Consider the following 27,656-nt stretch of genomic DNA (forward strand, 5'->3'; position numbering starts at 1 on the left):
GTCTTTGGTGATATAAGGAGGAGACTTGCCCTGGCATATTATTGCCGTCCTCAGTGGATCAGTGCAGTGGGGCTCATTCAGACACAAAACAGAGACAAGTCATTGAATTGGGATCTTTCTGAATACATATTCTGTCAGAGGTGTCAAGTGGCACGTGGAGTGATCGCCTTGGGTATAGAGACTATGAAGGCAGGTAGGGTAGGTAGTGAATGGGGAAGAGCTGCTGCATGGCTGCTACTGCTGTCTCAAGGCTGGAATAGCCCCCACGGCTGCTGCTCCCACTCCATTCCACTCCTCAGGAATGTATTTCGGGGAATCCCAGACATATTGGCTCTGGCCTCAGCCCCTCAAAATCCCTAGGTACAGGGAACCCAGAAGGATCTGTGCCTTATGTGATACAGGGGGTGTCCTGCTTCCTGTCCTGTACAGCTGAAGCACCCTACCAATTCAGCTCAGGTCAGGAGTCTCAGGACCCTATTTGCCAGCAGCTGGAGGGATAGATCTTCAGTGGGTGTAAGTCAATGCATTTCCATTGCCTTCAATGGCGTGATGCCTACTTATACCAGCTGAGGATCCCGCACTGTTTGACGAATCTCCTTGCTTTTTTCTTTTATGTACAAAACTGTGATCATCGGTATAAAGGACATATCCCCCATCCCATAATCAATGGCTTGCTTGTCTCCAGAAATCTGGGCCTGATTCCTCTCCCACAGGGTGACAACCACAAGTAATTCCATCAAAGTTAATGGAGCTGCACTGGTGTGAGAGAGATTTGTTTGTGTGTTGAATATACAAGTCACAGCCTGTGTTTTAAATAACTGCTTCATGTTGACTGAGGTAAGCAAGCTCACAAGGCAACCCCCCTTAGCTTTGAAACTATGAGGGGAAAATACCCCGGGCCCAGGTAAATTAGAATCATAGAATATCAGGGTAGGAAGGGACCTCAGGAGGTCATCTAGTCCAACCCCCTGCTCAAAACAGGACCAATCCCCAACTAAATCATCCCAGCCAGGCCTTTGTCAAGCCTGACCTTAAAAACTTCAAAGGAAGGAGATTCTACCATCTCCCTATGTAATGCATTCCAGTGTTTCAGCACCCTCCTAGTGAAAAAGTTTTTCCTAATATCTAACCTAAACCTCCCCCACTGCAACTTGAGACCACTACTCCTTGTTCTGTCATCTGCTACCACTGAGAACAGTCTAGAGCCATCCTCTTTGGAACCACCTCTCAAGTAGTTGAAAGCAGCTATCAAATCCCCCCTCATTCTTCTCTTCCGCAGACTAAACAATCCCAGTTTCCTTTGAGAGACAAATCTTTTACAGTAAAGGAAGCTGAGCATCCTTTTGTCTCATGCCCTCTGTCCCCTGTTCAGTCTCTGTAGCCGCTGGCTGATTATTGGAAAGGATTCTGTTCCCGTGGGGAGCCCCCAAGTATTTATGCACTAAATGTATGCACTAAAATGCTGTTGCACTAAATGTATGCACTAAAATTAATAGAAAACTATATGGTGTTTCTTCCTCGGAGTCATTGCACGTGATTTATTTAAGGTCAGGCTACTTGTCTCTCAAGTTTTCTGTCACTTCATGCTGAATATGCTCTAGAAAACATATTTAGCTGCTTTTAGTAAGTAATTTTTAATAGTACGTGTGCTGAAAGCTACACACATAATAAATAGGTAGACCCTGTCCCAAAGAAAGAGCTTGTAGACTTAGTGTACAGTGAGAGAAAACAAACCAAGCAGGGTGAGGGTAGGGAAGACAGGATGACAAACAAATTATATTCAGTGAAATAAACAGTCTTGTCAGCCCAAAGCCCAGCCATTGTCTAGTGTTTTATAGGCATCAGAGCAGAGCTGACTTGGAGGAGGACAATGGAGTGAGTGTACAGATTTTTAGGGAGAGCGCCTCCCATGGATAAGAGGTTTGTCAATAATCCCTGCATGTATTTAATAAAAATCTTCCTTCATGAAAAATACTAAAACCAAGTTAGTTTCAGGTCCCAGATTGGGGCCTTTAGGTTCTACTACAATAATTAAACATTCACCCTATGTTTCCGTTTGGAAATATCTTCCTATCTAGGAATGGATCCCTGGCCTCTAGGCACCTTTACAGAGTTCTGATTATTTAACACAGTGTCTAATTACATTATTCTGGCAATTTAGATCCATGTTACAAAGCCGCAGGACGTGCTAGATCAGAGTTAACAAAGTGGCACAATAGACTGCGGTTACATCCTAAAGTGTTGATTGTCCCTTTATCTCAAGCAGAATTTCTTCAACACCATATTGGCCATGATTTTAAAATCAATGTGTAAATCAGCAGGTTTTCACTAACCGACCACAAACAGATGGAAGCTCATTGCTAAGCAATTCTTAAGGTGGAGTGAGAGCCTTGCACATCTAGGTTACTTAAATTTTCTGATGCTTACAGAAGAGCAGTCAGTCTTAATAAGGTTATTTGGCCAAGTTTGCAAATTGGTGCCAGAGTAACTAAGAAGGGAATCTGACTTGCTTTCTGATTATACTGTCTGTGGTCTCTCTAATTTGGAAACAACCCTCCCAATAAGTTGGTGAGCAATGCTGGAACCACCTATGCAAGCAAGCACTGGACAACAAACTAGAAAAGGCGTTAAAGGGGTGGGGAAATGGAGCAGAGCTTTGCAACCCACGTGGTGGGGGAGGTCAAGCTTTCTCAGCTGCAGCCGTTGCTTTTAATGTTTGCCAGGCAGAATGTGCTTGTACCTAACATCAGGAACCATTCCTTGAGGGACATCTAAAAGGAGAAAATTAGTGATCAGGTTGAACTTCAGCATTCGGATCACCACCGAGAGCAAGGTGTACTGGGGCACTAGACCTTGTTTTGGGTATTTTAGGGTAGATTCCCAACAATAAGGGCAAGTCTTGACTTGAAGCGAAGGGTGAAGCCTCCCCTAGCACAGGCCAGATGCCTGTATGTTAAGGGATGGGTAGTAGTCCTGGTGTGCTGTACAGAACGGAGAGAGCTTGACTACCTCTTTAGCCATGTCTCAGGAGAGTGGATTATTATTGCACACGATTGCTTTGTAGCCTAGGAACACAGTTTAAGGCCAGAAGGGACCACCAGATCATCCAGTTTGACCTACCTATCACAGGCCATTAAATTTCTCAAACAGCCCCCTGTTCAGTCCAATGACTTCAGCTGAACAAAAGCCAACTACATCCTTAGGAGATTGAACTGCTGCCCTGGCTCTTTGCTACATGTTAGCATGGTGTAATGTGTGTGAAACATCTAGATTTTGTAAGTTGTTGATTGGTTTTAGAAAACTCAAAGCGGTGTCTTTTACCTTCCAAGAGAGTATGGTGTTTTCATTTAAAATTGGCAGGGGAAAGGTATTTGGCTGGGGTGGAATTTGACCTATATGGAGCTATTTATTCTTGCATATAGTACATTCCCATTATATAAGAACAATGTTAGGAGGCCCATGAAATTGCAAATACAGTAAGCAGAATGTCGTTAGTAGCGTCCGCTGATGAATGATACATTATAAAATCTACAGTAATAGGCAAAGTTTCCCCATGACTCCTAGGGGAAATAATTTTCAATTGGGCTCATTCCATCTGCTACAGTAAATACTCCAGGGAAAATCCAAATATTAAAATCAATTTAATGTATTAGGTACATGTATGATTCTTGATTACTGGTGGTTATTCAAGATCCCATGACCCATAACCCCAGTGTCCTGCTAAATTCCCACTTGGGCAATTACTTTCTGCCAACCTGAAAGTTTCCTCTGTAGTTTCATATGGCTAAAATAAGTGCCTAGGTACTTCAGAAAAAAGGTACTTTACATATATTACATTCAAAAAGTAGGTTTGAGAGGAGGACAGACAGTCCCCCTTCACTTCGTGATTGAAACACTTGCATCATGCTAATGAGCACTTTTAAACAGCTCCTGTATTCCTTCCTCCTCAGAAAGGACTATATTTCAGGAGCAAGTTTAGTGATTCCTGTATTTGTGAAGTTTGTAAAGATTTTCAAATCCTTTGTGATGAAAGGAGTTATAACTATGTTATTATTATTAATAACTCAGTCTAAAACACACTGCAAAGCATCGTGGAGGATTCCATATTGATGGAAATAACACAAACAAATGGGAAATTAGACCTGCACACTGTGCGTTCCAATACATTAATCAACTCAGCGATCCGAACAAATCAGTGGCAGGATTGCTGGAATCTTTGCATACACTAACTTGCAGATGCAGTAAGTAAAATTTTAGGGAGTGTTGCATAATATTTTCCTGGTTATACTTACATGTTTTCATGGTTTAAAAACCATGATTTGAATGGTTTCAGAGTAGCAGCCGAGATTTTAGGTGTGTAATTTGAAATCACATTTCATTCCCATCCTCACTAATGAGGATAAAGAACTTCTCAGTTTCTCATATTCAGAATCTATAGTTTCTAGAGTAACTCAGTCAGTGACCCCTATTTCTGATTACATATGATTTTAGTATTATTGTGCTGCAGATCTTATCTGGCTTGGCTCTTGCAACAGTTAATCTTGCATCTAAAAGTGGATTGGCAATGACCCTGTCCTTAACTATGTTTGGGTAAGCGGCCTTGCTTTTGGAACATAGCCCACACTTACAATGTCAAAATAACTCAGACAGCAGCAGCATCTGGACATAGGGGAAAGGCACTGGTTGCTCTGGGCTGACCACAGCGAGAAGAATTTTGTAATGGGTGTGTGTGTGTCTCTGTGGAAGATCTTCTACTTTTGCTCATACAACCAGGACAATCTCGAATCTCTTTTGTGTCCTTGTCCTTGTGAAAGGCACCATGCTCTCTCAACAAGATCAAACTGATGCTGTTCAAATCACTCCTCTGTGATTCCATTTTGTCCCCTTCCATTACCTGCAATTGATGCACTTTTACAGAACAAATTCCTGTCACATAAACCACTGACAGACAATAAGTTCCCTCTAGGCTGCGCGGCCATGCAGCTGCCTATTAAGCCCCGCGCAGGGGTTCAGGGCTGCGGCGGGAAGAGGTGTCCCTCCCCGCTGGCCCCAGCGCAGACCTGTCCCGCACTTGCCACTGTCGGGGGAGAGGAGCCCCTCCCTTGGCCCAGCTCAATTCCGCTGGAACTGCCGCGGAGGAGAGGCACCTCTCCCCCAGCTGCTACAGTGAGAGAGGGGGCTGGGGGGGTGGGGGATGGAGTCCTTTCTCCATGCCGCAGCCCTGGGACAGCCTGCACCCCCAAACCCCTCATCTCTGACCCCACCCCAGAGCCTGCCCCACCCTGCACCCCAACCCTCTGCCCCAGCCCTGAGTCCCCTCCTGCACCCCGAGCCCCTCATTCCCTGCCCCACCCCAGATCCTTCACCCCTAGCTGGAGCCCTCACCTCCTGCACCCGATCCTTTGCCCCAGCCCTGAGCTCCCTCCCACACTCCGAACCCCTCAGCCCCACCCCCACCGCATGACTTATGTGCGCCAATATGAGGGTGATGTGTCACACGTACCTCCATATTGGTGCACATAACAAAATTCATTCCACACATGGACATAAAAAATTAGAGGGATCACTGCCTATCGTAAATGAAAGTTTTCTGGTGTGCCTACTGCAATAAATACCTCACTGGCATTCAAAAGTGCTGGTGAACGCTGTCTACCTTGCCTTCCCTATTCAGGTATGCAACTCTACTGATATGAAAACTTTGATGTTACAATTTATTTTATATTGAAGTTGAAGCTTCAAAGTTTTCACTTGGTTTCTAAATTATTCTTAAGGGGGAGAGGGTAAAAATATGTGCAAGTGAGAAGAGAAGGGAAATGGACCAAAGAAAAGGCTAGTTAACTATCAGGAGGGAATGAATATAGATCAGATGTCCTGAGGTGGCCAGAACTGAGCATAATGTCTCAAGTCTCTAGATGATGTGCTGGTTTAGGGAGAAGATGCCTTCTGCAGTAGCGTACATTTACTCTCCATCTATAGATGTATCGGTGGCTTGAATTACCTGCCAGGCTCTGGTAATAACTAATACTCACTTTGATTATTCTAAAATTCCAAATGTTCCGTACTTGAACTCAGTACATGAAAGAGCTCAACTCTTTTATAGTTCTTATAAGGGGCGATAATACATTCGTGTAACTGAAAATATTCACCCTTTTCACTTGTAGTAAGAACACCTTTGCTTAATCCTCAACCATTCTATGCAGCTAACTGTATAAAAGATGCCCTATTACCATCTTTAATAGATCAATTATGGCTAAAAAATTCCAATAAGCATATCTTAAAGCAGCACCACATGAAAGCAAAACTATATCAATCACTCAAATATGCTTCTCATTTTTTAATCTCTAATTCAGTGGTTCCCAAACTTGTTCCGCCTGTTGTGCAGGGAAAGCCCGTGGCAGGCCGGGCCGGTTCGCTTACCTGCCGTGTCTGCGGGTTCAGCCGATCACGGCTCCCAGTGGCTGCGGTTCGCCTGGAGCAGCCAACCGGAGCAGCCTGCGCCGCTTCCAGCAGCTCCCATTGGCCTGGAGCAGCGAACTGCGGCCACTGGGAGCCACGATCGGCCAAACCTGCGGACGCGGCAGGTAAGCGAACCGGCCCGGCCCGCCACAGGCTTTCCCTGCACAAGTGGCGGAAGAAGTTTGGGAACCACTGCTCTAATTTATCGTTCTTCCTTCCAGTGTCACAAATACAGTCTATAAAAAGGTAAATCCCAGAGTTTTCTGGTCCTGGATTTGCACTCTGAGGCGGACAATAGCTTAGTACTCAACAGTGCCATCAGTTGGTGGATCACTAGAAAGCCTAATTTAAAATAAGCTACTCCAAGTATGCCCATTTGAGGAGGGTGTTTTTAATAGTTTATACTGTGCTGGAAATATAAAATTATACTGCAACTGGATTGCATTATGTTAGACCACACTGATCTCAAACACCCAGAATCTCCCCTTGGTTGCTGTAGGTAGCTGGCAACCCATACACTCCTTCTAGTTTACACTGTGGTTCTGGACCATCAAATATTGCCCCCCCGACTCCACACCGGGAGGCTACAAAGATAGCGTAAAGCTATTTCCACTCTTGTATTGAGCATAGCTTGGCCAAACCAGAGAATCTGCCTTCTAGTTTAAATACATCATTAATCAAAATGTAGACCATAACTGCACTATTAGTTTATGTTTAATATCAGGTATGTCACTCAAGTAGACTGACTGATCTTGCACTGGTCTAAACTGTAACTCCAGTGAAGTCAATGGAGTTAATGGGTATAACCCCAGTGTGAGAGCAGAATCAGTCCCATGGTATGTCTATGATGCAGTTTAAATTTTACTGAATGTCCAATTTGGTTACCTGATGACAATATTCCTATAATTATTTCATATTTTTAATCCCTGTTCTGGAGGCCAGAAGTCCCAATGAGTTCAGGAGACTAAAATTTACATGTCTAGCATCCAAGTAAAATTTATCATCATTATATCCATATCCAAGCACAAAAGAGTATCTGAAATCACACGCCCAGTTTACTGAGGTGCACTAAAGGCTGTTAGTTATAGCTATGAGCTAGCAAAAATAAGCAAGCTCTTATTTGGATTAACACTGTCAAGTGATAAAAAAAATTGTGATTAATCACACAAGTAAAAAAATTAATCGCGATTAATTGCGCTGTTAAACTATAATAGAATACCATTTTAATATTTTTGATGTTTTCTACATTTTTCAAATATATTTATTTCAATTACAATATGAAATACAAAGTGTACAGTGCTCACTTTTATATTTAATTTTGATTACAAATATTTGCACTGTAAAAAACAAATGAAATAGTATTTTTCAGTTCACCTAATACAAGTACTGTAGTGCAATCTCTTTATCATGAAATTAGAACTTACAAAATGTAGAATTATGTAAAAAACAAACCCTGCATTCAAAAATAAAACAACTTAAAAGTCCACTCAGTCCTACTTCTTGTTCAGCCAATTGCTCAAACCAATATGTTTACATTTGCAGGAGATAAAAGGTGCTTGCTTCTTGTTTACAATGTCACCTGAAAGTGGGAACAGGCGTTCACATGGCACTGTTGTAGCTGGTGTTGCAAGATATTTACATGCCAGATGCTCTAAAGATTCATATGTCCTTTCATGCTTCAGTCACCAATCCAGGAGACGTGCGCCCATGCTGACGACAGGTTCTTCTCAATAACAATCCAAACCACTGCAGACCAACGCATGTTCACTTTCATCATCTGAGTCAGATGTCAAAAGCAGAAGAAAAGGAGTACTTGTGGCACCTTAGAGACTAACCAATTTATTTGAGCATAAGCTTTCGTGAGCTACAGCTCACTTCATCAAATGCATTCAGTGGAAAATACAGTGGGGAGATATATATACATAGAGAACATGAAACAATGGGTGTTACCATACACACTGTAACAAGAGTGATCAGGTAAGGTGAGCTATTACCGACAGGAAAGCAGGGGGGAAAAAACCTTTTGTAGTGATAATCAAGGTGGGCCATTTCCAGCCGTTGACAAGAACATCTGAGGAATAGCGGGGGCGGTGGGAATAAACATGGGGAAATAGTTTTACTTTATGTAATGACCCATCCACTCCCAGTCTTTATTCAAGCCTAAGTTAATTGTATCCAGTTTGCAAATTAATTCCAATTCAGCAGTCTCTCGTTGGAGTCTGTTTTTGAAGTTTTTTTGTCGAAGAATTGCCACTTTTAGGTCTGTAATTGAGTGACCAAAGAGATTGAAGTGTTCTCAGACTGTTTTTTGAATGTTATAATTCTTGACGTCTGATTTGTGTCCATTTATTCTTTTACGTAGAGACTGTCCAGTTTGGCCAATGTACATGGACACTGAACTATCTAAACTACTACATGCCACAGGGGGCCATAAGAGTGGTTCCCTTAACCCACCCAGCAATATTGTTAATCTATCCAACTGTACTCTTAGCCCAGCAGAAGAATCTGTCCTATCTCGAGGCCTCTCCTTCTGCCCCTCCACACCCACGAACATGATACAGTTCTGTGGTGACCTAGAATCCTATTTTCGACATCTGCAACTCAAGGAATATTTCCAACACACCTCTGAACAACATACTAACCCACAGAGACCTTCCTACCAACACTACAAAAAGAAGGATTCTGACTCCTCCTGAAGGTCGAAACAGACTGGACTTCTACTTAGAGTGCTTCCGTCGACGTGCACAGGCTGAAATTGTGGAAAAGCAGCATCACTTGTCCCTTAACCTCAGCCGTGCAGAACACTGTGCCATCCACAGCCTCAGAAACAACTCTGACATCATAATCAAAAAGGCTGACAAAGGAGGTTCTGTCGTCATCATGAATAGGTCGGAATATGAACAAGAGGCTGCTCGGCAGCTCTCCAACACCACTTTCTACAAGCCATTACCCTCTGATCCCACTGAGGGTTACCAAAAGAAACAACACCATTTGCTCAAGAATCTCCCTGAAAAAGCAGAAGAACAAATCCACACAGACACACCTCTAGAACCCCGAACAGGGGTATTCTATCTGCTACCCAAGATCCATAAACCTGGAAATCCTGGGCGCTCCATCATCTCAAGCATTGGCACCCTGACAGCAGGATTGTCTGGCTATGTAGACTCCCTCCTCAGGCCCTACGCCACCAGCACTCCCAGCTATCTTTGAGACACCACTGACTTCCTGAAGAAATTACAATCCATCAGTGATCTTCCTGAAAACACCATCCTGGCCACTATGGATGTAGAAGCCCTCTACACCAACATTCCATACAAAGATGGACTACAAGCCATCAGGAACAGTATCCCCGATAATGTCATGGCAAACCTGGTGGCTGAACTTTGTGACTTTGTCCTCACCCATAACTATTTCACATTTAGGGACAATGTATACCTTCAAATCAGCGGCACTGCTATGGGTACCCGCATGGCCCCACAGTATGCCAACATTTTTATGGCTGACTTAGAACCATGCTTCTTTATCTCTTGTCCCCTAATGCCCCTGCTCTACTTGCGCTACATTGATGACATCTTCATCATCTGGACCCATGGAAAAGAAGCCCTTGAGGAATTCCACCAGGATTTCGACAATTTCTATCCCACCATCAACCTCAGCCTGGACCAGTCCACACAAGAGATCCACTTCCTGGACACTATGATGCTAATAAGCGATGGTCACATAACCACCACCCTATACCGGAAACCTACTGACCGCTATTCCTACCTACATGCCTCCAGCTTTCATCCAGACCACACCACACGATCCATTGTCTACAGCCAAGCTTTATGATACAACCGCATTTGCTCCAACCCCTCAGACAGAGACAAACACCTACAAGATCTCTATCAAGCATTCTTACAACTACAATACCCACCTGCTGAAGTGAAGAAACAGATTGACAGAGCCAGAAGAGTACCCAGAAGTCACCTACTACAGGACAGGCCCAACAAAGAAAATAATAGAATGCCACTAGCCATTACCTTCAGCCCCCAACTAAAACCTCTCCAACGCATCATCAAGGATCTACAACCTATCCTGAAGGACGACCCATCACTCTCACAGATCTTGGGAGACAGGCCAGTCCTTGCTAACAGACAGCCCCCAACCTGAAGCAAATACTCACCAGCAACCGCACAACAAAAACACTAACCCAGGAACCTATCTTTGCAACAAAGCCCGTTGCAAACTATGTCCACATATCCATTCAGGGGACACCATCATAGGGCCTAATCACATCAGCCACACTATCAGAGGCTCATTCACCTGCACATCTACCAATGTGATATATGCCATCATGTGCCAGCAATGCCCCTCTGCCATGTACATTGGGCAAACTGGACACAAGAATAAATGGACACAAATCAGAAGTCAAGAATTATAACATTCATAAACCAGTCGGAGAACACTTCAATCTCTTTGGTCACTCGATTACAGACCTAAAAGTGGCAATTCTTCGACAAAAAAACTTCAAAAACAGACTTCAATGAGAGACTGCTGAATTGGAATTAATTTGCAAACTGGATACAATTAACTTAGGCTTTAATAAAGACTGCGAGTGGATGTGTCATTACATAAAGTAAAACTATTTCGCCATGTTTATTTCAACCCCCCACACACACACACATACACACACACTGTTCCTCAGATGTTCTTGTCAACTGCTGGAAATGGCCCACCTTGATTATCACTACAAAAGGTTTTTTCCCCCCTGCTCTCCTGCTGGTAACAGCTCACCTTACCTGATCACTCTCCTTACAGTGTGTACGGTAACACCCATTGTTTCATGTTCTCTGTGTTTATAAATCTCCCTACTGTATTTTCCACTGCATGCATCCGATGAAGTGAGCTGTAGCTCACGAAAGCTTATGCTCAAATAAATTGGTTAGTCTCTAAGATGCCACAAGTACTCCTTTTCTTTTTGCGGATACAGACTAACATGGCTGCTATTCTAAAAGCAGAAGGTTGATTTTCTTTTCTGGTCGTTCGGGTTCTGTAGTTTCTGCATTGGAGTGTTACTCTTTTAAGACTCCTGAAAGTATGCTCCACACCTCTCAGATTTTAGAAGGCACTTCAGAGTCTTTAACCTTGACTAGTGCTGTAGCTATCTTTAGAAATCTCACATTGGTACCTTCTTTGCATTTTGTCAAATCTGCAGTGAAATTGTTCTTAAATCAAACATGTGCTGGGTCATTATCTGAGACTGCCATAACATAAAATATATGGCAGAATGCGGGTAAAACAGAGCTGGAGACACACAATTCTCCCCCAAGGAGTTCCGTCACAAATTTAATTAACACATTTTTTTAACAAGCCTCATCAGCATAGAAGCATGTCCCCTGGAATGGCGGCCAAAACATGAAGGGACATATGAATGTTTAGCATATCCGGCATGTAAATACCTTGCAATGCCTGTTCTCACTTTCAGGTGACATTGTAAATAAGAAGCGGGCAACATTATCTCCTGTAAATGTAAACACACTTGTTTGTCTTAGTGAAGATGTGGGACTGAGCTGACTTATCGGCTCTAAAGTTTTACATTGTTTTGTTTTGAGTGCAGTTATGTAACAAACAAACAAATAAAATCTACATTTGTAAGTTGTACTTTCACAATAAAGAGATTGCACTAGGGTACTTGTATGAGGGGGAATTGAAAAACAGTATTTCTTTTGTTTATCATTTTTACAGTGTAAATATTTGTAATCAAAAATAATATAAAGCGAGCACTATACACATTGTATTCTGTGTTGTAATTGAAATCAATATTTGAAAATGTAGAAAAACATCCAAAAATATTTAATACATTTCAATGGGTATTCTATTGTTAGTGCAATTAAAACTGCAATTAATCATGATTAATTTTTTTAATTGCAATTAATTATTTTTGAGTTAATCGTGTGTGTTAACTGCGATTAATCAATTAATTTGGACAGAATGACTCTTAGGCTACACTCTTTAAAAACTGCCAGCACTTGCCCAGATTCTCTAGGACTACAGTCTCCTCAGTCATAGTAAGGCAAACTCCCCATGCTAGACAGTATTTGCTGCAGAAGCAACATACTCCTTCTCCATAAAGGGTGACCTTGACAACAGTACTGTTTTCTCATTCGTAGTTGAATCGACAGAGATGAGGAAACAAAGCTTATTGGACCCAAAACATCTTAGTCTAAAAGGTGAGATGCAGAGATACGTCATTCAATGAAAAATTATTCTACAGTGTAAGCTTTCTGAGCCTTTAAAGCTGGATCTTAACACCGCTTTGCTAAATATTGATTGCCCCAACCTCATAAGCCCACAAAATGTTATTTGGGCTGGTAGTTACATTGTTGCAACTCTACTGACCTCAGCAAAATTGCACCAGCGTACCAATGAGCAGAATGTGCGGTGATAATTTCAGCTCGCCCTCCTTGCCCTGCCCCGCCCCAAGCCCAAACGGAAGAAAAGTCTTCCTGCATGTATATTTCTTTACACTTAAATTAGTGCAATTAGTCTAATTAATACGTATCGCAATGCTGGAAGATCTTATTTTAGACCTGAGTACTTTAGACTGTATCTTTTTCCTCCAGGACAAATATTTAAAATCAAATATATTGTATATCATTGAAAGAAAAGGAGTACTTGTGGCACCTTAGAGACTAACAAATTTATCTGAGCATAAGCTTTCGTGAGCTACAGCTCACTTCATCAGATGCATTGGTTTTATTGGTTTCAGAGTAGCAGCCATGTTAGTCTGTATCCGCAAAGTACTCGTTTTCTTTTTGTATATCATTGAAATTCAAATGATTTCCATTAGACTGTTTAACATTTGACAGTCAACAGGAAGATGTCTAGTTTTCTGGTTATTGTTTTTAACACCCTGGCCCCGGTATTTGGGGTTTCCCTATACTAAATGTGAACAGCAAGCACAATCCTGTATTTAGCACAAGAATTCCAAATCATCTCCTAGGGATTAACACAGGTTTTTCTGGTCAAAAAAGTTTATGTATTGCAAAAAAAATTAAAAAAAAAAAGCCTTTTCTTTACTATCTTACACTAGCAGTTTACTAGATTTCTTGCCTCCAATGAGATTTCTAGGGTTTTTTTGTTTTGTTTTTTTTAAGCAAAGCAGCATTTAAGGCATTCAAGTGCAGACTTTCCCTAGTTTGAGTATTTGATAAGGGGGGCTTCCTCTGCCCAAGCACTGAATCAAAGTTTAGTTACTTACTGGATCCATGTGGGGATTCTAAGATTCTCATGCGAACACACCCTTTGATTCAGGACTATCCATTCCTTTTCTTCTCTTACAGGAGCAGCAGCTAAGAGTGCAGCACTGCAATGACAGGCAACCTCCTCCAAGATGGGAAAGTCATTCCAAACTAGCTGCCAGGATTCAAAAGCACAGTGCAAGCTCCACCCTCTCTGAGAGACCAACTGGATCAACTCCTTCATACTTCCAGTTCTCTCTGGATGCAGGAGTCTTGAGACCCCTCTCAAAACCACTGCTCCCTTGTGACACGGCACTGCGGTAACCCCTCATGATCGGATTCAAAGCCCAATGAAATCAATTAAAAGACTTCACTGTGCTTTGCAGCAGATCCTGAATCTTTTAGGCAGACGGGCGGAGTGTTATTTACCTAGCCACGCACACACCTGCCCCCCATATACAGGACATAGCACACATTTCCATGGTTATCAACTTTGTTGTAGTTGAATTGTTATTTAAATGACCCTTTAAAGGGAGGCTTGCAAATTACTCAGTATTCTAGTGTGTACGATACTGTGGACAAAATCATTACTTTGGTGTCACATGATGAGAAAACAAATGGGAGGAAGTTGCTTTTAGAGTCTAAGATAAATTTCTTGCAATATTTGACTTACTAATATTTCCCAAGGGACCCAGCAGGCTAGTCATTTGGTATTAAAGCCTCACTGCTCTCAGGAACAGCAATTAATAGAGACCACACTGGGGAAATAATTGTGTCAGATACCACTGGGTCATTTTTCCAAATCTTAAAATGGATAATTCTGAAAGCATTTCTATAAAGACAGAGTGTATTTCCACTGCTGCACTACTGTATAAAAATTATGTTAAAAGGTATTCACTATATATCTGAAGAATTATCATCATTGCTTAGAATTGATATTAATTTCTCTGAGACTCATAACACCAGAAAGAGTTAGTGTGAAACAATACTGACAGTAAACATTTGTAAATTCTGTCTGTAGCCAGCACAATATAATTATACATGCCTGATGAAAGCACTCAATGGGAAAGCAATTCTAGTAACAACTAGTGTCATTAAATGCTGTTTAGCTACTGTTGATTTACAATAACTCAGATGAAGGAACCTGGACCTTAGGAGACTACAGCCTATGAATTCATAATAATTGCTATAATTAAAAATTAGAGATAGTCCAAAATAGAATTTTGACTGTGAATCTCTCTAACAAATTTCAGGTGGGGGGAACTAAATGTCAATCAGTTCAGAACCTGCAGCTGTGGATTTAGTTTGGTTCAGATCCCAACTAGAAGAGTTTTGCAATTCTGGTCTGGATGCAGCTCAAGTCTCACCAGGCCAGTCACTCATAAGTTTTTAGCCCTAACTGGCAAAAACTCTGAGAATACCTGATCGCCTGGCATGCCCATCACTTTTGGCCAATAACTTGTGAGATTTCAGAGATATCAAAGCTTGACCTGAACCTAGCTCTGGCCTCAAATGCAATATCTGAAGATGTTTTCCTTGGCTCTCTTCTAATTAAAATTAATATGAAATAAATGGGGAGGGGGGCATCAGAGCATTCAAAATGCCACATTTGTATTTGCAGCTAATTGAAAACTGAAGCAAACCTCATCCTCTGTTCAATTTATGTAAGATCCTAACAGTTAAGGAAATGACACTATGATACTTTCCAGTAGGCACAGAACCATTTGTAATGCTATTAATACCGAGGAGGAAATCTATGGCAACAATTCGATGTCGATTGTAATACGCAGTAGCAAAACTCCTCGGAAACTAAAGATAGTGAAAAGGAATACTTGCAACAAGACAGAAGGTAACAAAACCAGCAAGTACTGTGAAGGGTAAGAAAAGTAGCATGTCTTAACTGACATTGGAGCAGGTTTCAGAGTAGCAGCCGTGTTAGTCTGTACCCACAAAAGGAACAGGAGGACCTGTGGCACCTTAGAGACTAACAAATTTATTAGAGCATAAGCTTTCATGAGTTACAGCTCACTTCATCGGATGCATAGAATGGAACATATAGTAAGAAGATTGTGTGTATATACACACACACACAAACATACAGAGAAGGTGGAAGTTGCCATACAAACTGTAAGAGGCTAATTAATTAAGATGAGCTATTAAGATTTCAGAGTAACAGCCGTGTTAGTCTGTATTCGCAAAAAGAAAAGGAGGACTTGTGGCACCTTAGAGACTAACCAATTTATTTGAGCATGAGCTTTCGTGAGCTACAGCTCACTTCATCAGATGCATACCGTGGAAACTGCAGCAGACTTTATATACACACAGAGAATATGAAACAATACCTCCTCCCACCCCACTGTCCAGCTGGTAATAGCTTATCTAAAGTGATCATCAAGTTGGGCCATTTCCAGCACAAATCCAGGTTTTCTCACCCTCCACCCCCCCACACAAGGATTTGTGCTGGAAATGGCCCACCTGATGATCACTTTAGATAAGCTATTACCAGCTGGACAGTGGGGTGGGAGGAGGTATTGTTTCATATTCTCTGTGTATATATAAAGTCTGCTGCAGTTTCCACGGTATGCATCTGATGAAGTGAGCTGTAGCTCACGAAAGCTCATGCTCAAATAAATTGGTTAGTCTCTAAGGTGCCACAAGTACTCCTTTTTAAGATTTCAGAGTAGCAGCCATGTTAGTCTGTCATTTCCCATTAGGATAGGTGCTCTAATCACCAGGCTATAAAGTAATTCTTACACTTGCGCTTTCTTTCTCTGGCCCAATGACTCAAAGTACTTATCTAAAGTTGAAGAACTGCAACAGGAGAGACTGGGGGAGCTCTCACATGAGACTATCCCATAGCCCACTGGTCAGAGCACTCTCGTGGGAGGACCCTGTTCAAATCCTTCCTCTGAACCTGGGAGAGGGGCTCCCGACTGTGGATCGCAAGCACCTCCCTGCAGCCTGGAGGTAGGCACCTAACTCTGAGGTGCAAGGCTTAGGACACACCTCTTTTGTTAGCATCTCTCATTGGCTAGGTTAGGTGGCTCCCTACCTAGCATGCTGGCTTTTGCAGATCCCATTCTTAGGACTATCTTTCCCCATGCATCCCCTAGAAACTTAACTCAATCTTTGTGGATCCAATTGTTGTTCCAGTGATTTTCTAGAAGCCTAAAAGTTAAGTGTCCCTTTGTGGATCTGGGCCCTAAATCCTTTTACACTTGCATGTGAACATAAATTTCAATGGAATTTAGGCACCTAATTCCTCAAGGCTCCTTTGAAAATCCCAGCATTGCTCTATTTGCTAAGACACCAACAAGCAATGTAGCCACTACGGGATGGATGCATTATTTAGTTTCCTGCTTATTGCCAGTTATCAACTGGCATACAATTCTCTATGTAGTCTAGGGTGACCAGATGTCCCAATTTTATAGGGACAGTCCCAGTTTTGGGTTTTTTTTCTCTCATATAGGCACCTATTTCCCTCCACCTCCTGTCCTGATTTTTAACACTTGCTATCTGGTCAGCCTAATGTAGTCATTTAGTGTATGCAAATCTATTACATTTCGCCCACTGCTGGTGAATAAGGAGAAGCAGAATTAATTTCCGCTGTAGGAAGAGGGTGATTAAAGTGTGGTATGGGAAAAAAAAAGTTCCCTTTTGCATGCATGCTCAGCTAGAGCCCACCTACATATCCATATTGTTATCTGATTTACCTTCACTTTAGGTATCGTATTTAGGCAACTAGTAAATTGTATCTTGACTGATTAATGGCTTGTCCCTCTGGGACACTCTGTACCTCAAAGTAGCACCCTGGAACCTCCACATTCACCACTGTGATAAGATTCGGATATGTTTTGTACAACGTACACCTTGTGAGGTATCATTTTGTAAGTCGTGATCTATTGATCAATAATATCCTGTTGAATTGTAGATACTATCATTGCATGTGAAGTTATGAAGGGTTGCTACAGGAGTACTTGTGGCACCTTAGAGACTAACTCCTTTTCTTTTTGCGAATACAGACTAACACGGCTGTTACTCTGAAACCTGCTATAGGAGTGTTACTGAAATATATTAAACTGTGAGGTTGGGAATGCCCACTGCCAGCCTTTCAGTTACAACAAAGGAGTAGCCATCGCCAGCCAGATGGTCGTTAATGGCTCATCAGTACACAATCCACTATCCTAGAGGCTTCTTTGAGAAGGCAGTCTGCCCCCATGGCATATGTAACACACATCACAGCAATGATCTTCCTAGCAGCTGGAAAAAAGTAAAAAGAGGGAGAGTGACATCACTTGGGCTGTTCCCCTTCCACCCTTGTACCCATCTCAACACCTGGAAGAAAAGGGACTTTGAACTGGGGAAGAGTGGTCCCAGGGTGGAAGGGTGTCTAGTCTGTATTGAGGAACTGTAATCTGCTTGTACCCTGTGTTAGGGTGAGTTACTGCTTGATTCAAATCTTGCTTAGTCTGTTAAAGTTAGAATTTAGATTTTATTTCACAGGTAACCAACTTTGATCTGTATGCCTGCTACTTATATCACTTAAAATCAGTCTTTCTGTAGTTAATAAATGTTTTATATTTTACCTAAAACATTGTGTTTTGGTGGAAGTGCATGGAGAATCTCAGCTCAGATAACAAAGGCTGGTGCATGTCCACTTTCCTTTGAAGAAGTGGCAAACTAACACTGGTCAGGCTTCTGGCCGGTGCAAGACGGTACATTTATGGGGTGCAAGGCTCGGGGGAATTGGCTGGAGCCTCTCTATTGATGGTTCTTGAGTGGCTGGGAGATTATTCATGTAACTCAGCTGGGAATGTCCCTGCCTGTGGATGGCTGTGTAAGTGCAGTGCCTGTCAGATGCTTAGAGTTTAACTCTAAGCCCAGACTGGTGGGACTGGAGGGCTCAGTGGTCCACGGTCCAGGCTGCACCCCAGGGACCCCGTCACACCATGCAATTGCTTCCTACTTTTCTAGACTCAGCCATACTTTTTAATATTCTTTTGGGAATTATGACAGGTTTCAGAGTAGCAGCCGTGTTAGTCTCTAAGGTGCCACAAGTTCTCCTTTTCTTTTTGCGGATACAGACTAACAAATTTATTTGAGCATAAGCTTTCGTGAGCTACAGCTCACTTCCTCGATGAAGTGAGCTGTAGCTCACGAAAGCTTATGCTCAAATAAATTTGTTAGTCTCTAAGGTGCCACAAGTCCTCCTTTTCTTTTTGGGAATTATGTTCATTACTCAGCTTCAGAGGATAACAATGAGAGCCCCATTCCTGCAAAGAATTCAAGCGTGCTTAATTTTATGCACTGTGAGTAGTCTCACTGACTGCAATGCGAGCGTTCACAGTACATAAAGTTAAGCGCATGCATAACCCTTTGCAAGATCAGAGTCTAATATAGTTCTTATAGGACATAAAGTGCTGCTTGAGTCTGGAGCTGGGAGATTTCTAAGAGACAGTAAAGAGGGATAAAAATGAAAATAAAACTCAGACTGGAAGTTGCTTGTTTTGATTACTATGCAGTAAGCGAAGATTTAAACAACATAAGCTGCACATGTGACCGAGGGTGCATTTAGAACCACATGGTCTTGCAGAATCACACAGAACGGGAGGGGAATACAGTCATAGTGACCAAGAATGGAGATGGACATAGCAGCTGGAATGGCTTTGAAATATCAAAACGCAGCAAGGAATATAGAAGGCTCCTATGAATGAGAAGCAGGGCATAAAACCAGGTAATTTTTTTATTTTTAATTATCATCAGTACTCAAAACAAAACAACCCACCCCTTTCCCTTTAGGAATTAAACCAGCTGAATCTGTTAAGCTGTCTACAGGCCTAGAGGACGGTTAAAGAACTAGCTTTCAACAAGTACATAAGCCTCTTTAGCATGAATCTCTTTTGTGCCTGCAGAGCTGGATCTCAATTCAGTGAGCCTTGAACTGAATGTCTGGAACTCAGGAAGTAAAACCAGAACTCTGGTGCAGCAGGCAGTACCTGTTCCCTTCCACTGCCACGGTTCTCAGCATCCTGCATTGCATCCTTAGCATTGTTCTCCAGTGGTGATCTAGGAGGACCTAACTTCAGTGCAAAAGGGGTTAAATCCAGTTCAAACCTCTTTGAGCAGGAGATCTGCTAAAGAGGAATAAGGCAAATAGTGTTCATATTGAGTAAGCCTTCAATAGTTTCTCATGACCTTTAGTTACCTTCTGGAGGGAGGGAGGAAAACAGATCTTGTGATTAGTTCCACCAGGCCACATTTATCCCTAGTATCAATAAATTTGGTCCACTGATGTAAGTGGGCCTATTTGAATGAGAGAAGCAAGCAGGATTTGGCCCCAAATGGAGGAAAAACTGTCTTGTAGTTTAGATAAGCTATTACCAGCAGTAGAGTGGGGTGGGGGGAGAGAAAACCTGGATTTGTGCTGGAAATGGCCCACCTTGATTATCATAGGTTTCAGAGTAACAGCCGTGTTAGTCTGTATTCGCAAAAAGAAAAGGAGTACTTGTGGCACCTTAGAGACTAACCAATTTATTTGAGCATGAGCTTTCGTGAGCTACAGCTCACTTCATCGGATGCATACCATGGAAACTGCAGAAGACATTATATACACAGAGAATATGAAACAATACCTCCTCCCACCCCACTCTCCTGCTGGTAATAGCTTATCTAAAGTGATCATCAAGTTGGGCCATTTCCAGCACAAATCCAGGTTTTCTCACCCCCCTCCAAAAACCACACACACAAACTCACTCTCCTGCTGAGGAGAGTGGTCACTTTGGATAAGCTGTTACCAGCAGGAGAGTGAGTTTGTGTATGTGGTTTTTGGAGGGGGGTGGGGGGGTGAGAAAACCTGGATTTGTGCTGGAAATGTCCCACCTTGATTATCATACACATTTTAAAGAGAGTGGTCACTTTGGATGGGCTATTACCAGCAGGAGAGTGAGTTTGTGTGTGTGGGGGGGGGGGGGGCGGAGGGTGAGAAAACCTGGATTTGTGCTGGAAATGGCCCAATTTGATGATCACTTTAGATAAGCTATTACCAGCAGGAGAGTGGGGTGGGAGGAGGTATTGTTTCATGGTCTCTGTGTATATAATGTCTTCTGCAGTTTCCACAGTATGCATCCGATGAAGTGAGCTGTAGCTCACGAAAGCTCATGCTCAAATTAATTGGTTAGTTTTATATATGCATCTCTCAGTGCAGCTTTGTGGAGGCCAGTCCCATTCCTTATGGGGTGCTTATAAACCAAAGATGTGGATCTTTGTATTTCCTTTGACATTGTCTCACCTTCTTAGCAAAAGGTTTAGGAAGTGAACAGCACAGCTGGTGACGAGTTGGTTAGTCTCTAAGGTGCCACAAGGACTCCTTTTCTTTTTGCGAATACAGACTAACACGGCTGTTCCTCTGAAACATATATAAAACTGAAAGATTTTTGCAATATATAAACAAATAAAGGATCTGAATGTCCTAGAAGTCCCAATTGTACTGAAAAAGAACATGAAGACCTCACTATACCCACCTTACAGGGATGTTTTCCAATCATATCTAAAAACCAAATACAGTAGATCAATTATTTGCCATGTTAAATGATTAAAAACATTCAATGGCTGTATAGAAATCTTACTGTTTTGACCCTTGTACCATTTCAGGGAGAACCCTAGTACCCCAATTTATATCAGCTAAGGATCTGTATCTTCACTTACCTCAGAGCAATGCCAATTTACACCAGCAGAGGATCTGGCTCATTACGTTTTATAATATATTCAATTATTCATTTCAAAAGCCATGATGAACGCATTCTCTTTTACTCCCCCTCTCCCTGAACGCAATCAATAAATGGCCTATAGACGTACACTAATCTAAAAATACCTGTCTCACAACCAAGTACAGCAGATGCACAGAGGAGTTGGTGACTTGTCTTAGAAGGAAAACGTGATTTTGGATGCTTAATTGAACTCTTGAAGACCTGCCTTTGACCTGGATAAGGAAGGTGAAGTAGGTATATATAACTTTACTTGTGGGAGAAACTCTACTGGTCAGTTGCTGTGGTGCATCACGGAGCCCGGTCTCTCTGAAGGAGGGGTCAGTGATCGTCTCATCTAACTGCAGACAAGCCCATTAAACACTTGTTACCGTGGGTATCCGTGTGAATGAGGTTGTACTGCACATCAAAGGTTTATTGATGGGGCCTAAAAAGTCTCAACCCTGATTTTTTGCGGTCCTGCACTTTGTCTGCTCCCTTACACCTGTGCAAAGTGGGTGTAAAATTTCCCACTTTGTACAGGTGTAAGGCAGCAGAAAAATCAAGCCCTTAGTCCAGCACAGGGAGAACTATCTCAGATCTATATTCGGTAGAGTTCATACCCCAAGTGCCACGGGTGCAGCACATCCTAGGTATTTTCATAAGCCTGCCTCCCTCCTTTTCCTTTCCATCCTTCTAAGGACTTGGGTTTTTTGAGTGATGAAGTTTTCTATTGTACAATTCTATAGACAGACACTCTATAACTAGCTTGAATACATACATACATACAGTTAAAGAAAAGGAGGACTTGTGGCACCTTAGAGACTAACCAATTTATTTGCGCATAAGCTTTCGTGCGCTACAGCTCACTTCACTGGATGTGAGCTGTAGCTCACGAAAGCTTATGCTCAAATAAATTGGTTAGTCTCTAAGGTGCCACAAGTCCTCCTTTTCTTTTTGCGGATACAGACTAACACGGTTGCTACTCTGAAACCTGTCATTATACATACACTTAGTTACCTGGGACAGAGTATAAAGAGAAGCAGTAAATTGAGAGGAAAAAGGTGTACACACACCCGTAACAGCTAGGTTTACAGGCAGAGTAATATGCAGGTACACATAGCTTGATAGCACGTGGCGAGTCAGCGTTCAAATTTAGCCTGTAAAATGATTGGCCCCACTCCCAATGTATTTGAAGGTTACGTACCAGCTAGAGATCTCAGTTATCTGATTTTGCAGTGTTCAAGAAATGGGATTGTACGCCTGGCATCGCTCATGAAAACCTTAGCCGATACTTGCCCAGGCCTTTGAAGACAGAAAGCAGAATTATGTTATTGTATTCTTAGAGGTGGGCCTGGACCATGCCTCAGGACTGGCACACTGTGATGAAGTTTGGATCCAGATTTGAACTCTGCTGCTTGGGCCAACGTTCACTATACTATTATTATTCATTTTGATGATGATGATGTAAGAAAACAAGCATCGTTTTTAGCTGTCAGAACTCAGCAATATCTACAGTATTGTCCCTTCTCTATACAAGCCCTCGTTTGTTAGTCTGTCTCTTCATTCATATTAAGACTGTCCAAACCTTGCAGCATTTACTTTATAAAGGAGTCTGCTAACTACACTCTGCAACTTGAATTGCAAAAGGTTGTAAGTGGCTGGATCTCTGCAGGTTGCTTGAAGGTATCCCCAGACCCAGTCCCCCCCAAGTCCACCAATCACCCCTCTCCAAAACACAGACTGCCTCTTCTACCTTGTGGTGTTCCTTGAGCTTGTTTGGGGAGTGAGGCCTGGCTGTTTGCGGGAGGATGAGGGAGGAGATACACTCAACATGCTGACCCAACTATCCTGAACATGGGCTGAGGTTTGCAGAGGCATCAAGTGTTTCAGTTCAAGTAGGTTTGAAGTTCAAGGCATGCATTTTACATAGCTGCGCCTCACATGTTATGCACATACATTTTGTCAGGTATTAATCCCTATGGAATCAAAAGCTAAACCAAGGGCTTTACCCTCTAAAGACTCCAGCTTAGTTTGCCAGATCTTCTGTAAAGTTCTGTGGTGCTCTGTTTGTGGCTACATTTTTCTGGGTTTGGGGGCAGGCGGAGTTTAAAAAAAAAACAAAAAAATCTTTTTGTATCATGTTTTCCAGTTTATATTTAGGACCGCATAAAGCAGGTCTGAGGCTATAGTGCCCGGAGAGAGATAGTGCCGGGCAAACTCAAATGTACGTGCCCTCTAGAATATTAAACAGGAAGCTCAACAGTATACCTAGAACTGATCTAGCAAAGCAAAAGAAGGAAAAGAATGGCACAAAGTTTGTACAATATTTTCCTACTTATCTTTTCCTTCATGATTCTTTTTATTAGCCTGAAACACCTGACTGAAAACTCAATGACTGGACTGATGTTTGGAGGAAGCCTTTATTCAGTCAAGTCTTAATTCAGTTTTGCCTTCTGGGAGTTTTAAAATTACTTGGGTTCAGATCCTCAAAGGTAGACAGACACCTACCTCCAGATGTCTTTAATGTGAGTTAGGTGCCTAACTACCTTGGAGGATCTGGGCCTTAGGAAGCACCTGTAGCTCTCACCAACTTCAGCTGGGGCAGTACGTGTGCTGAGCACGTCTGAAAGTCAGGCCCTCTGTGATGTGCAGGGTGCTAAAACTCTTGCTATTATGGCTCTTCATCTACAATTGCATGAGCTAAGGATGGAGGGTCAGATCTTCCTTTCTGATCCATTAGCCAGACACCTCTACTTGTTAGCATTAAGGTCAACGTACAGCTTTCACTACTCAGGAATTATTAACAAATTGAAAACAGAAGTGTGCAACTGCTAACACAAGAATACATTAAAAGGTTCTCCATGGCTGACATGTCAAATGCTTTAACATGGGAACAGTTTATTGCTGTCATTACTAAGTCTGATAGAAATACATTTTGTGGGTAACAATAAAACATTGCAACTCAGGGGTTTTTTAAAAAGTAAAACTTGTGTAATGACGCAGGCATTCTACTGAATCCATCCCACTAATTCCACTATGCCCTCCGATACAGCAAACGTTCTGTTATTAGGCACCCATTTGCAAACAAGTGCCGATCAAGTTCTAGGGCCTTTCCTAAGGATCCTGTCTATGCTACAGAAATAATGAAGTGAGAGGACCCTTGTCATGTTTTAACTGAGTTGCAACCATACTTGGCATGTGGGGACGTCTGTGTTTTGACCAGATCCGTTACATTGTTATATATGCAACACACACACACATATATATCTCACCTGCAGATAGGTGATAGGCAGTGTTACTGCCTGTACTCTCTAGTATTAAACCCAGTCTAGATTGCAGAAAATCCTTGTCAATTTTGTTCACCATACAGAAATTGGGCTAAGTCTCTCAATGCCCTCACCTCCTCTTGACTTCAAAGTTAATAAAATGTGATGACTAGTAAATGCTAGAAACCTCTAACTGATCTCAGATAGCTTTTCTATGCACAAGAATGTCATCATATTTTTAAAGCATATAGTTTTAGTTTCTTGCACACACAACCGATAATAAATGGACCATTAGTTACAGCAACAGTTGTTACATTAGAGACTAGCATTCTTGCTGGACTAGAAAATCAGTGAGTAACCAGCTTTTCTGTTCAGTTCATACAGAAGCTTTTCAAAGAAGGGCCTGCATATCTAAGCAGTCATTTATCCAGCCCTGCTGAGATAGTCAGGCTCTGTCAGACTTGACAGTATCCTCTATCATTTCAAATCTCCAAAAAACACATAGAATTTGCTGAGTTCTCAGAAAACAACATTCTTTTCATAAGCACATTTTAGCTTCCCCTTCACTTTTTTAAAACTTTCCAATTTATGTAATAAAAAGATGCATTCTCCCTATATATTAAATGGTACAACCTCCAATAGAAAATAAACCCAATATTTAGCTACATTTGCAGCAGCATGTTGTTCTTCCTTACATTGCTCATAAGTCAGGCTATATTATCCTCTTCTTCATTGCTGTCATTCTAAACTTATTGTAGATCTTTGAAATTAAAATAGATAGCCAGGTTTAGCATTTAAAGAAATCTCTTCATATGTCTTCAAAGAAGGGTTGTCAAATGGCATAATATTAATTGGTTGCACCAGATGCACACAATTCAAGGCATAATGACATTCCACACTCCCTGCATCCTTTCATTAAGGGTTTGTCTACGCTACCCGCCGGATCAGCAGGCAGTGATTGATCCAGCAGGGGTTGATTTATTGTGTCTAGACGTGACAAATCGACTGCTGAGCACTCTCCTGTCAACTCCGGTACTCCACCAGAACGAGGAGCACAAGCAGAGTCAACGGGAGAGCATCAGCTGTCGACTTACCGCAGTAAGTAGATCTAAGCACACCTCTACCCCGATATAACGCGGTCCTCGGGAGCCAAAAAATCTTACCACGTTATAGGTGAAACCACGTTATATCGAACTTGCTTTTGCCCCCTCCAGAGACCCCCATCCCCAATCACCCCCAGGACCCCTCCCAACCCCCCTGCTCCCTGTCCCCTGACTGCCCCGACCCCTATCCACACCCCCACTCACTGGCAGCGGTGGGAAGGGGAGCAACGTGGCCCCAGCCCATACCACTCCGCCAGCTCCCAGCCGCGGCACTATGCTTCCTGCCGCTGGTGAGTGTAGGGAGGTTGGGGAAAGGAAGCCCCCCATACTCACGTGTGGCGGGAAGCAGAGCGAGGTGGCCCTAGCCCGCTCCGCTTTCCTTGCCCCGGCCCCAGCTGTGTCGCTGGGGGTGGGGGGTTGGGGAAAGGTCCCGCACTCCCCGGCAGCGGGAAGCAGAGCACCACAGCTGGAAGCTGGTGGAGTGGAGTGGGCTGGGGCCGGGCTGCTCCACTGCTGGTGAGTGGTGGGGGATCCCTTCCCCCCATCCCCCAAGCAACACGGCTGGGGCCGGGTGAGGGAAGCGGAGCAGGTTGCTCCGGGCCCCCCGTTAATCCCCCGGGCCACTCTGGGCCTGTGGGGCCCTCAAAAGTGCCCCCCCCCCCAGCTGCTGTCTCCCAGACCCTGCAGCGGAGGGGGGGGGGAAGCCCTGCCCCTGACCACCCTCCTGCCCCTTATCCAACCCCTCGGCTCCGGCCCATCACCCTTAACACGCCGCTCAGAGCGCAGCCCCGCCCCCCCCAGAGCACTGCTTTACTGCGTTATATTCAAATTCATGTTATATCGGGGTAGAGGTGTATGTTGACTTCAGCTACGCTATTCACATAGCTGAAATTGCGTATCTTAGATCGACCCTGCGCGGTAGTGTAGACCATTGCTACTCAAAGTGGTGGTCCGCAGACCAGTGCCGGTCCACAAGCCATCAGCTCCTGGTCTGCGCGCCCATTGGAAAAAAAAATTGCCAGTCCCCAACATCAGATAGCTTGAGAAGCACTGGTGTGGACAAGCCCTAAGCATAGGAACCAGTCTACCTTTCCATTTCTGCATGATGCTCTTGTAGACCAATAGGAACATTTCAGTTGTGATGATTTTATACTGAACGACTCCTCATCATGGGATAATTACTGATGAAGCCAGCTAAGAACAGAAACTTTAAGCATTCAGAAAAAGGACTATGTAATTCGACAGAAGCGGAACATTGTGAACTGTAGCCAGCCATGGTGGCATGTCTGCTGGCCTTTTCTGCCCTGGAGACAAGGATTTGTGTTTTAGTTTTCCTTCTAATGATGTTTGCTATAAGACTGCCAAAGTTCTAAGCCATAAATTTTACTAGTGGTTTTTTACCACTTTCACTAGAGATAAAATGACTTTCAAACCCATGTATGCAAATATAGTGGAACAGATAAGTAATGAACTGCAGCCGACATTTAGCGTGGGGGAGGAGGGTATATTTTTTAAATGTTTGCTTAGCGAAGTACCAATGGGTTCACTTAATCAAGCCAAGTATCTGTATACAACCAGACTACAAAGTGACAAGCATTAAACAAACAAGAATGTGTGTGTGTGAACGCGTATACACCTTAGGTCTGTGTTTAGGGTGCCCAGATGTCCTGATTCTATAGGGACAGTCCCATTATTTGGGGCTTTGTCTTAGATAGGCACCTATTACCCCCCACATCCTGTCCTGATTTTTCACACTTGCTGTCTGGTCACCCTATCTGTGGTGAACCGACAGCATTTTAATTTGCAAACTAAATCCCACGGTTTGTTTTGGAAAGGTTAGAAGGGAATCAAACCCCACAAGTC

The 27,656-nt window shown here is 42.8% G+C and overlaps 1 protein-coding gene across 7 annotated transcripts in view; it reads right to left on the bottom strand.

Moving 5' to 3' along the window:
* Positions 1–27,656, bottom strand: part of ACSL6 (acyl-CoA synthetase long chain family member 6) — a 115,045-nt gene that overhangs the window by 62,093 nt on the left and 25,296 nt on the right. The window contains exon 1 of one of the 7 annotated variants that reach the window (XM_048860762.2): positions 13,700–13,831. The exons of the other annotated variants lie outside the window; for them this stretch is intronic. Coding sequence (XP_048716719.2) covers positions 13,700–13,730 — 31 coding nt within the window. The 5' untranslated portion in view covers positions 13,731–13,831. Of the gene's footprint in view, positions 1–13,699; positions 13,832–27,656 lie in introns of those variants that run through there. 7 annotated transcript variants of the gene reach the window in all.

Source organism: Caretta caretta, chromosome 8, assembly GCF_965140235.1.
Source record: "Caretta caretta isolate rCarCar2 chromosome 8, rCarCar1.hap1, whole genome shotgun sequence".
Classification (NCBI taxonomy): Eukaryota; Metazoa; Chordata; order Testudines; family Cheloniidae; genus Caretta; species Caretta caretta.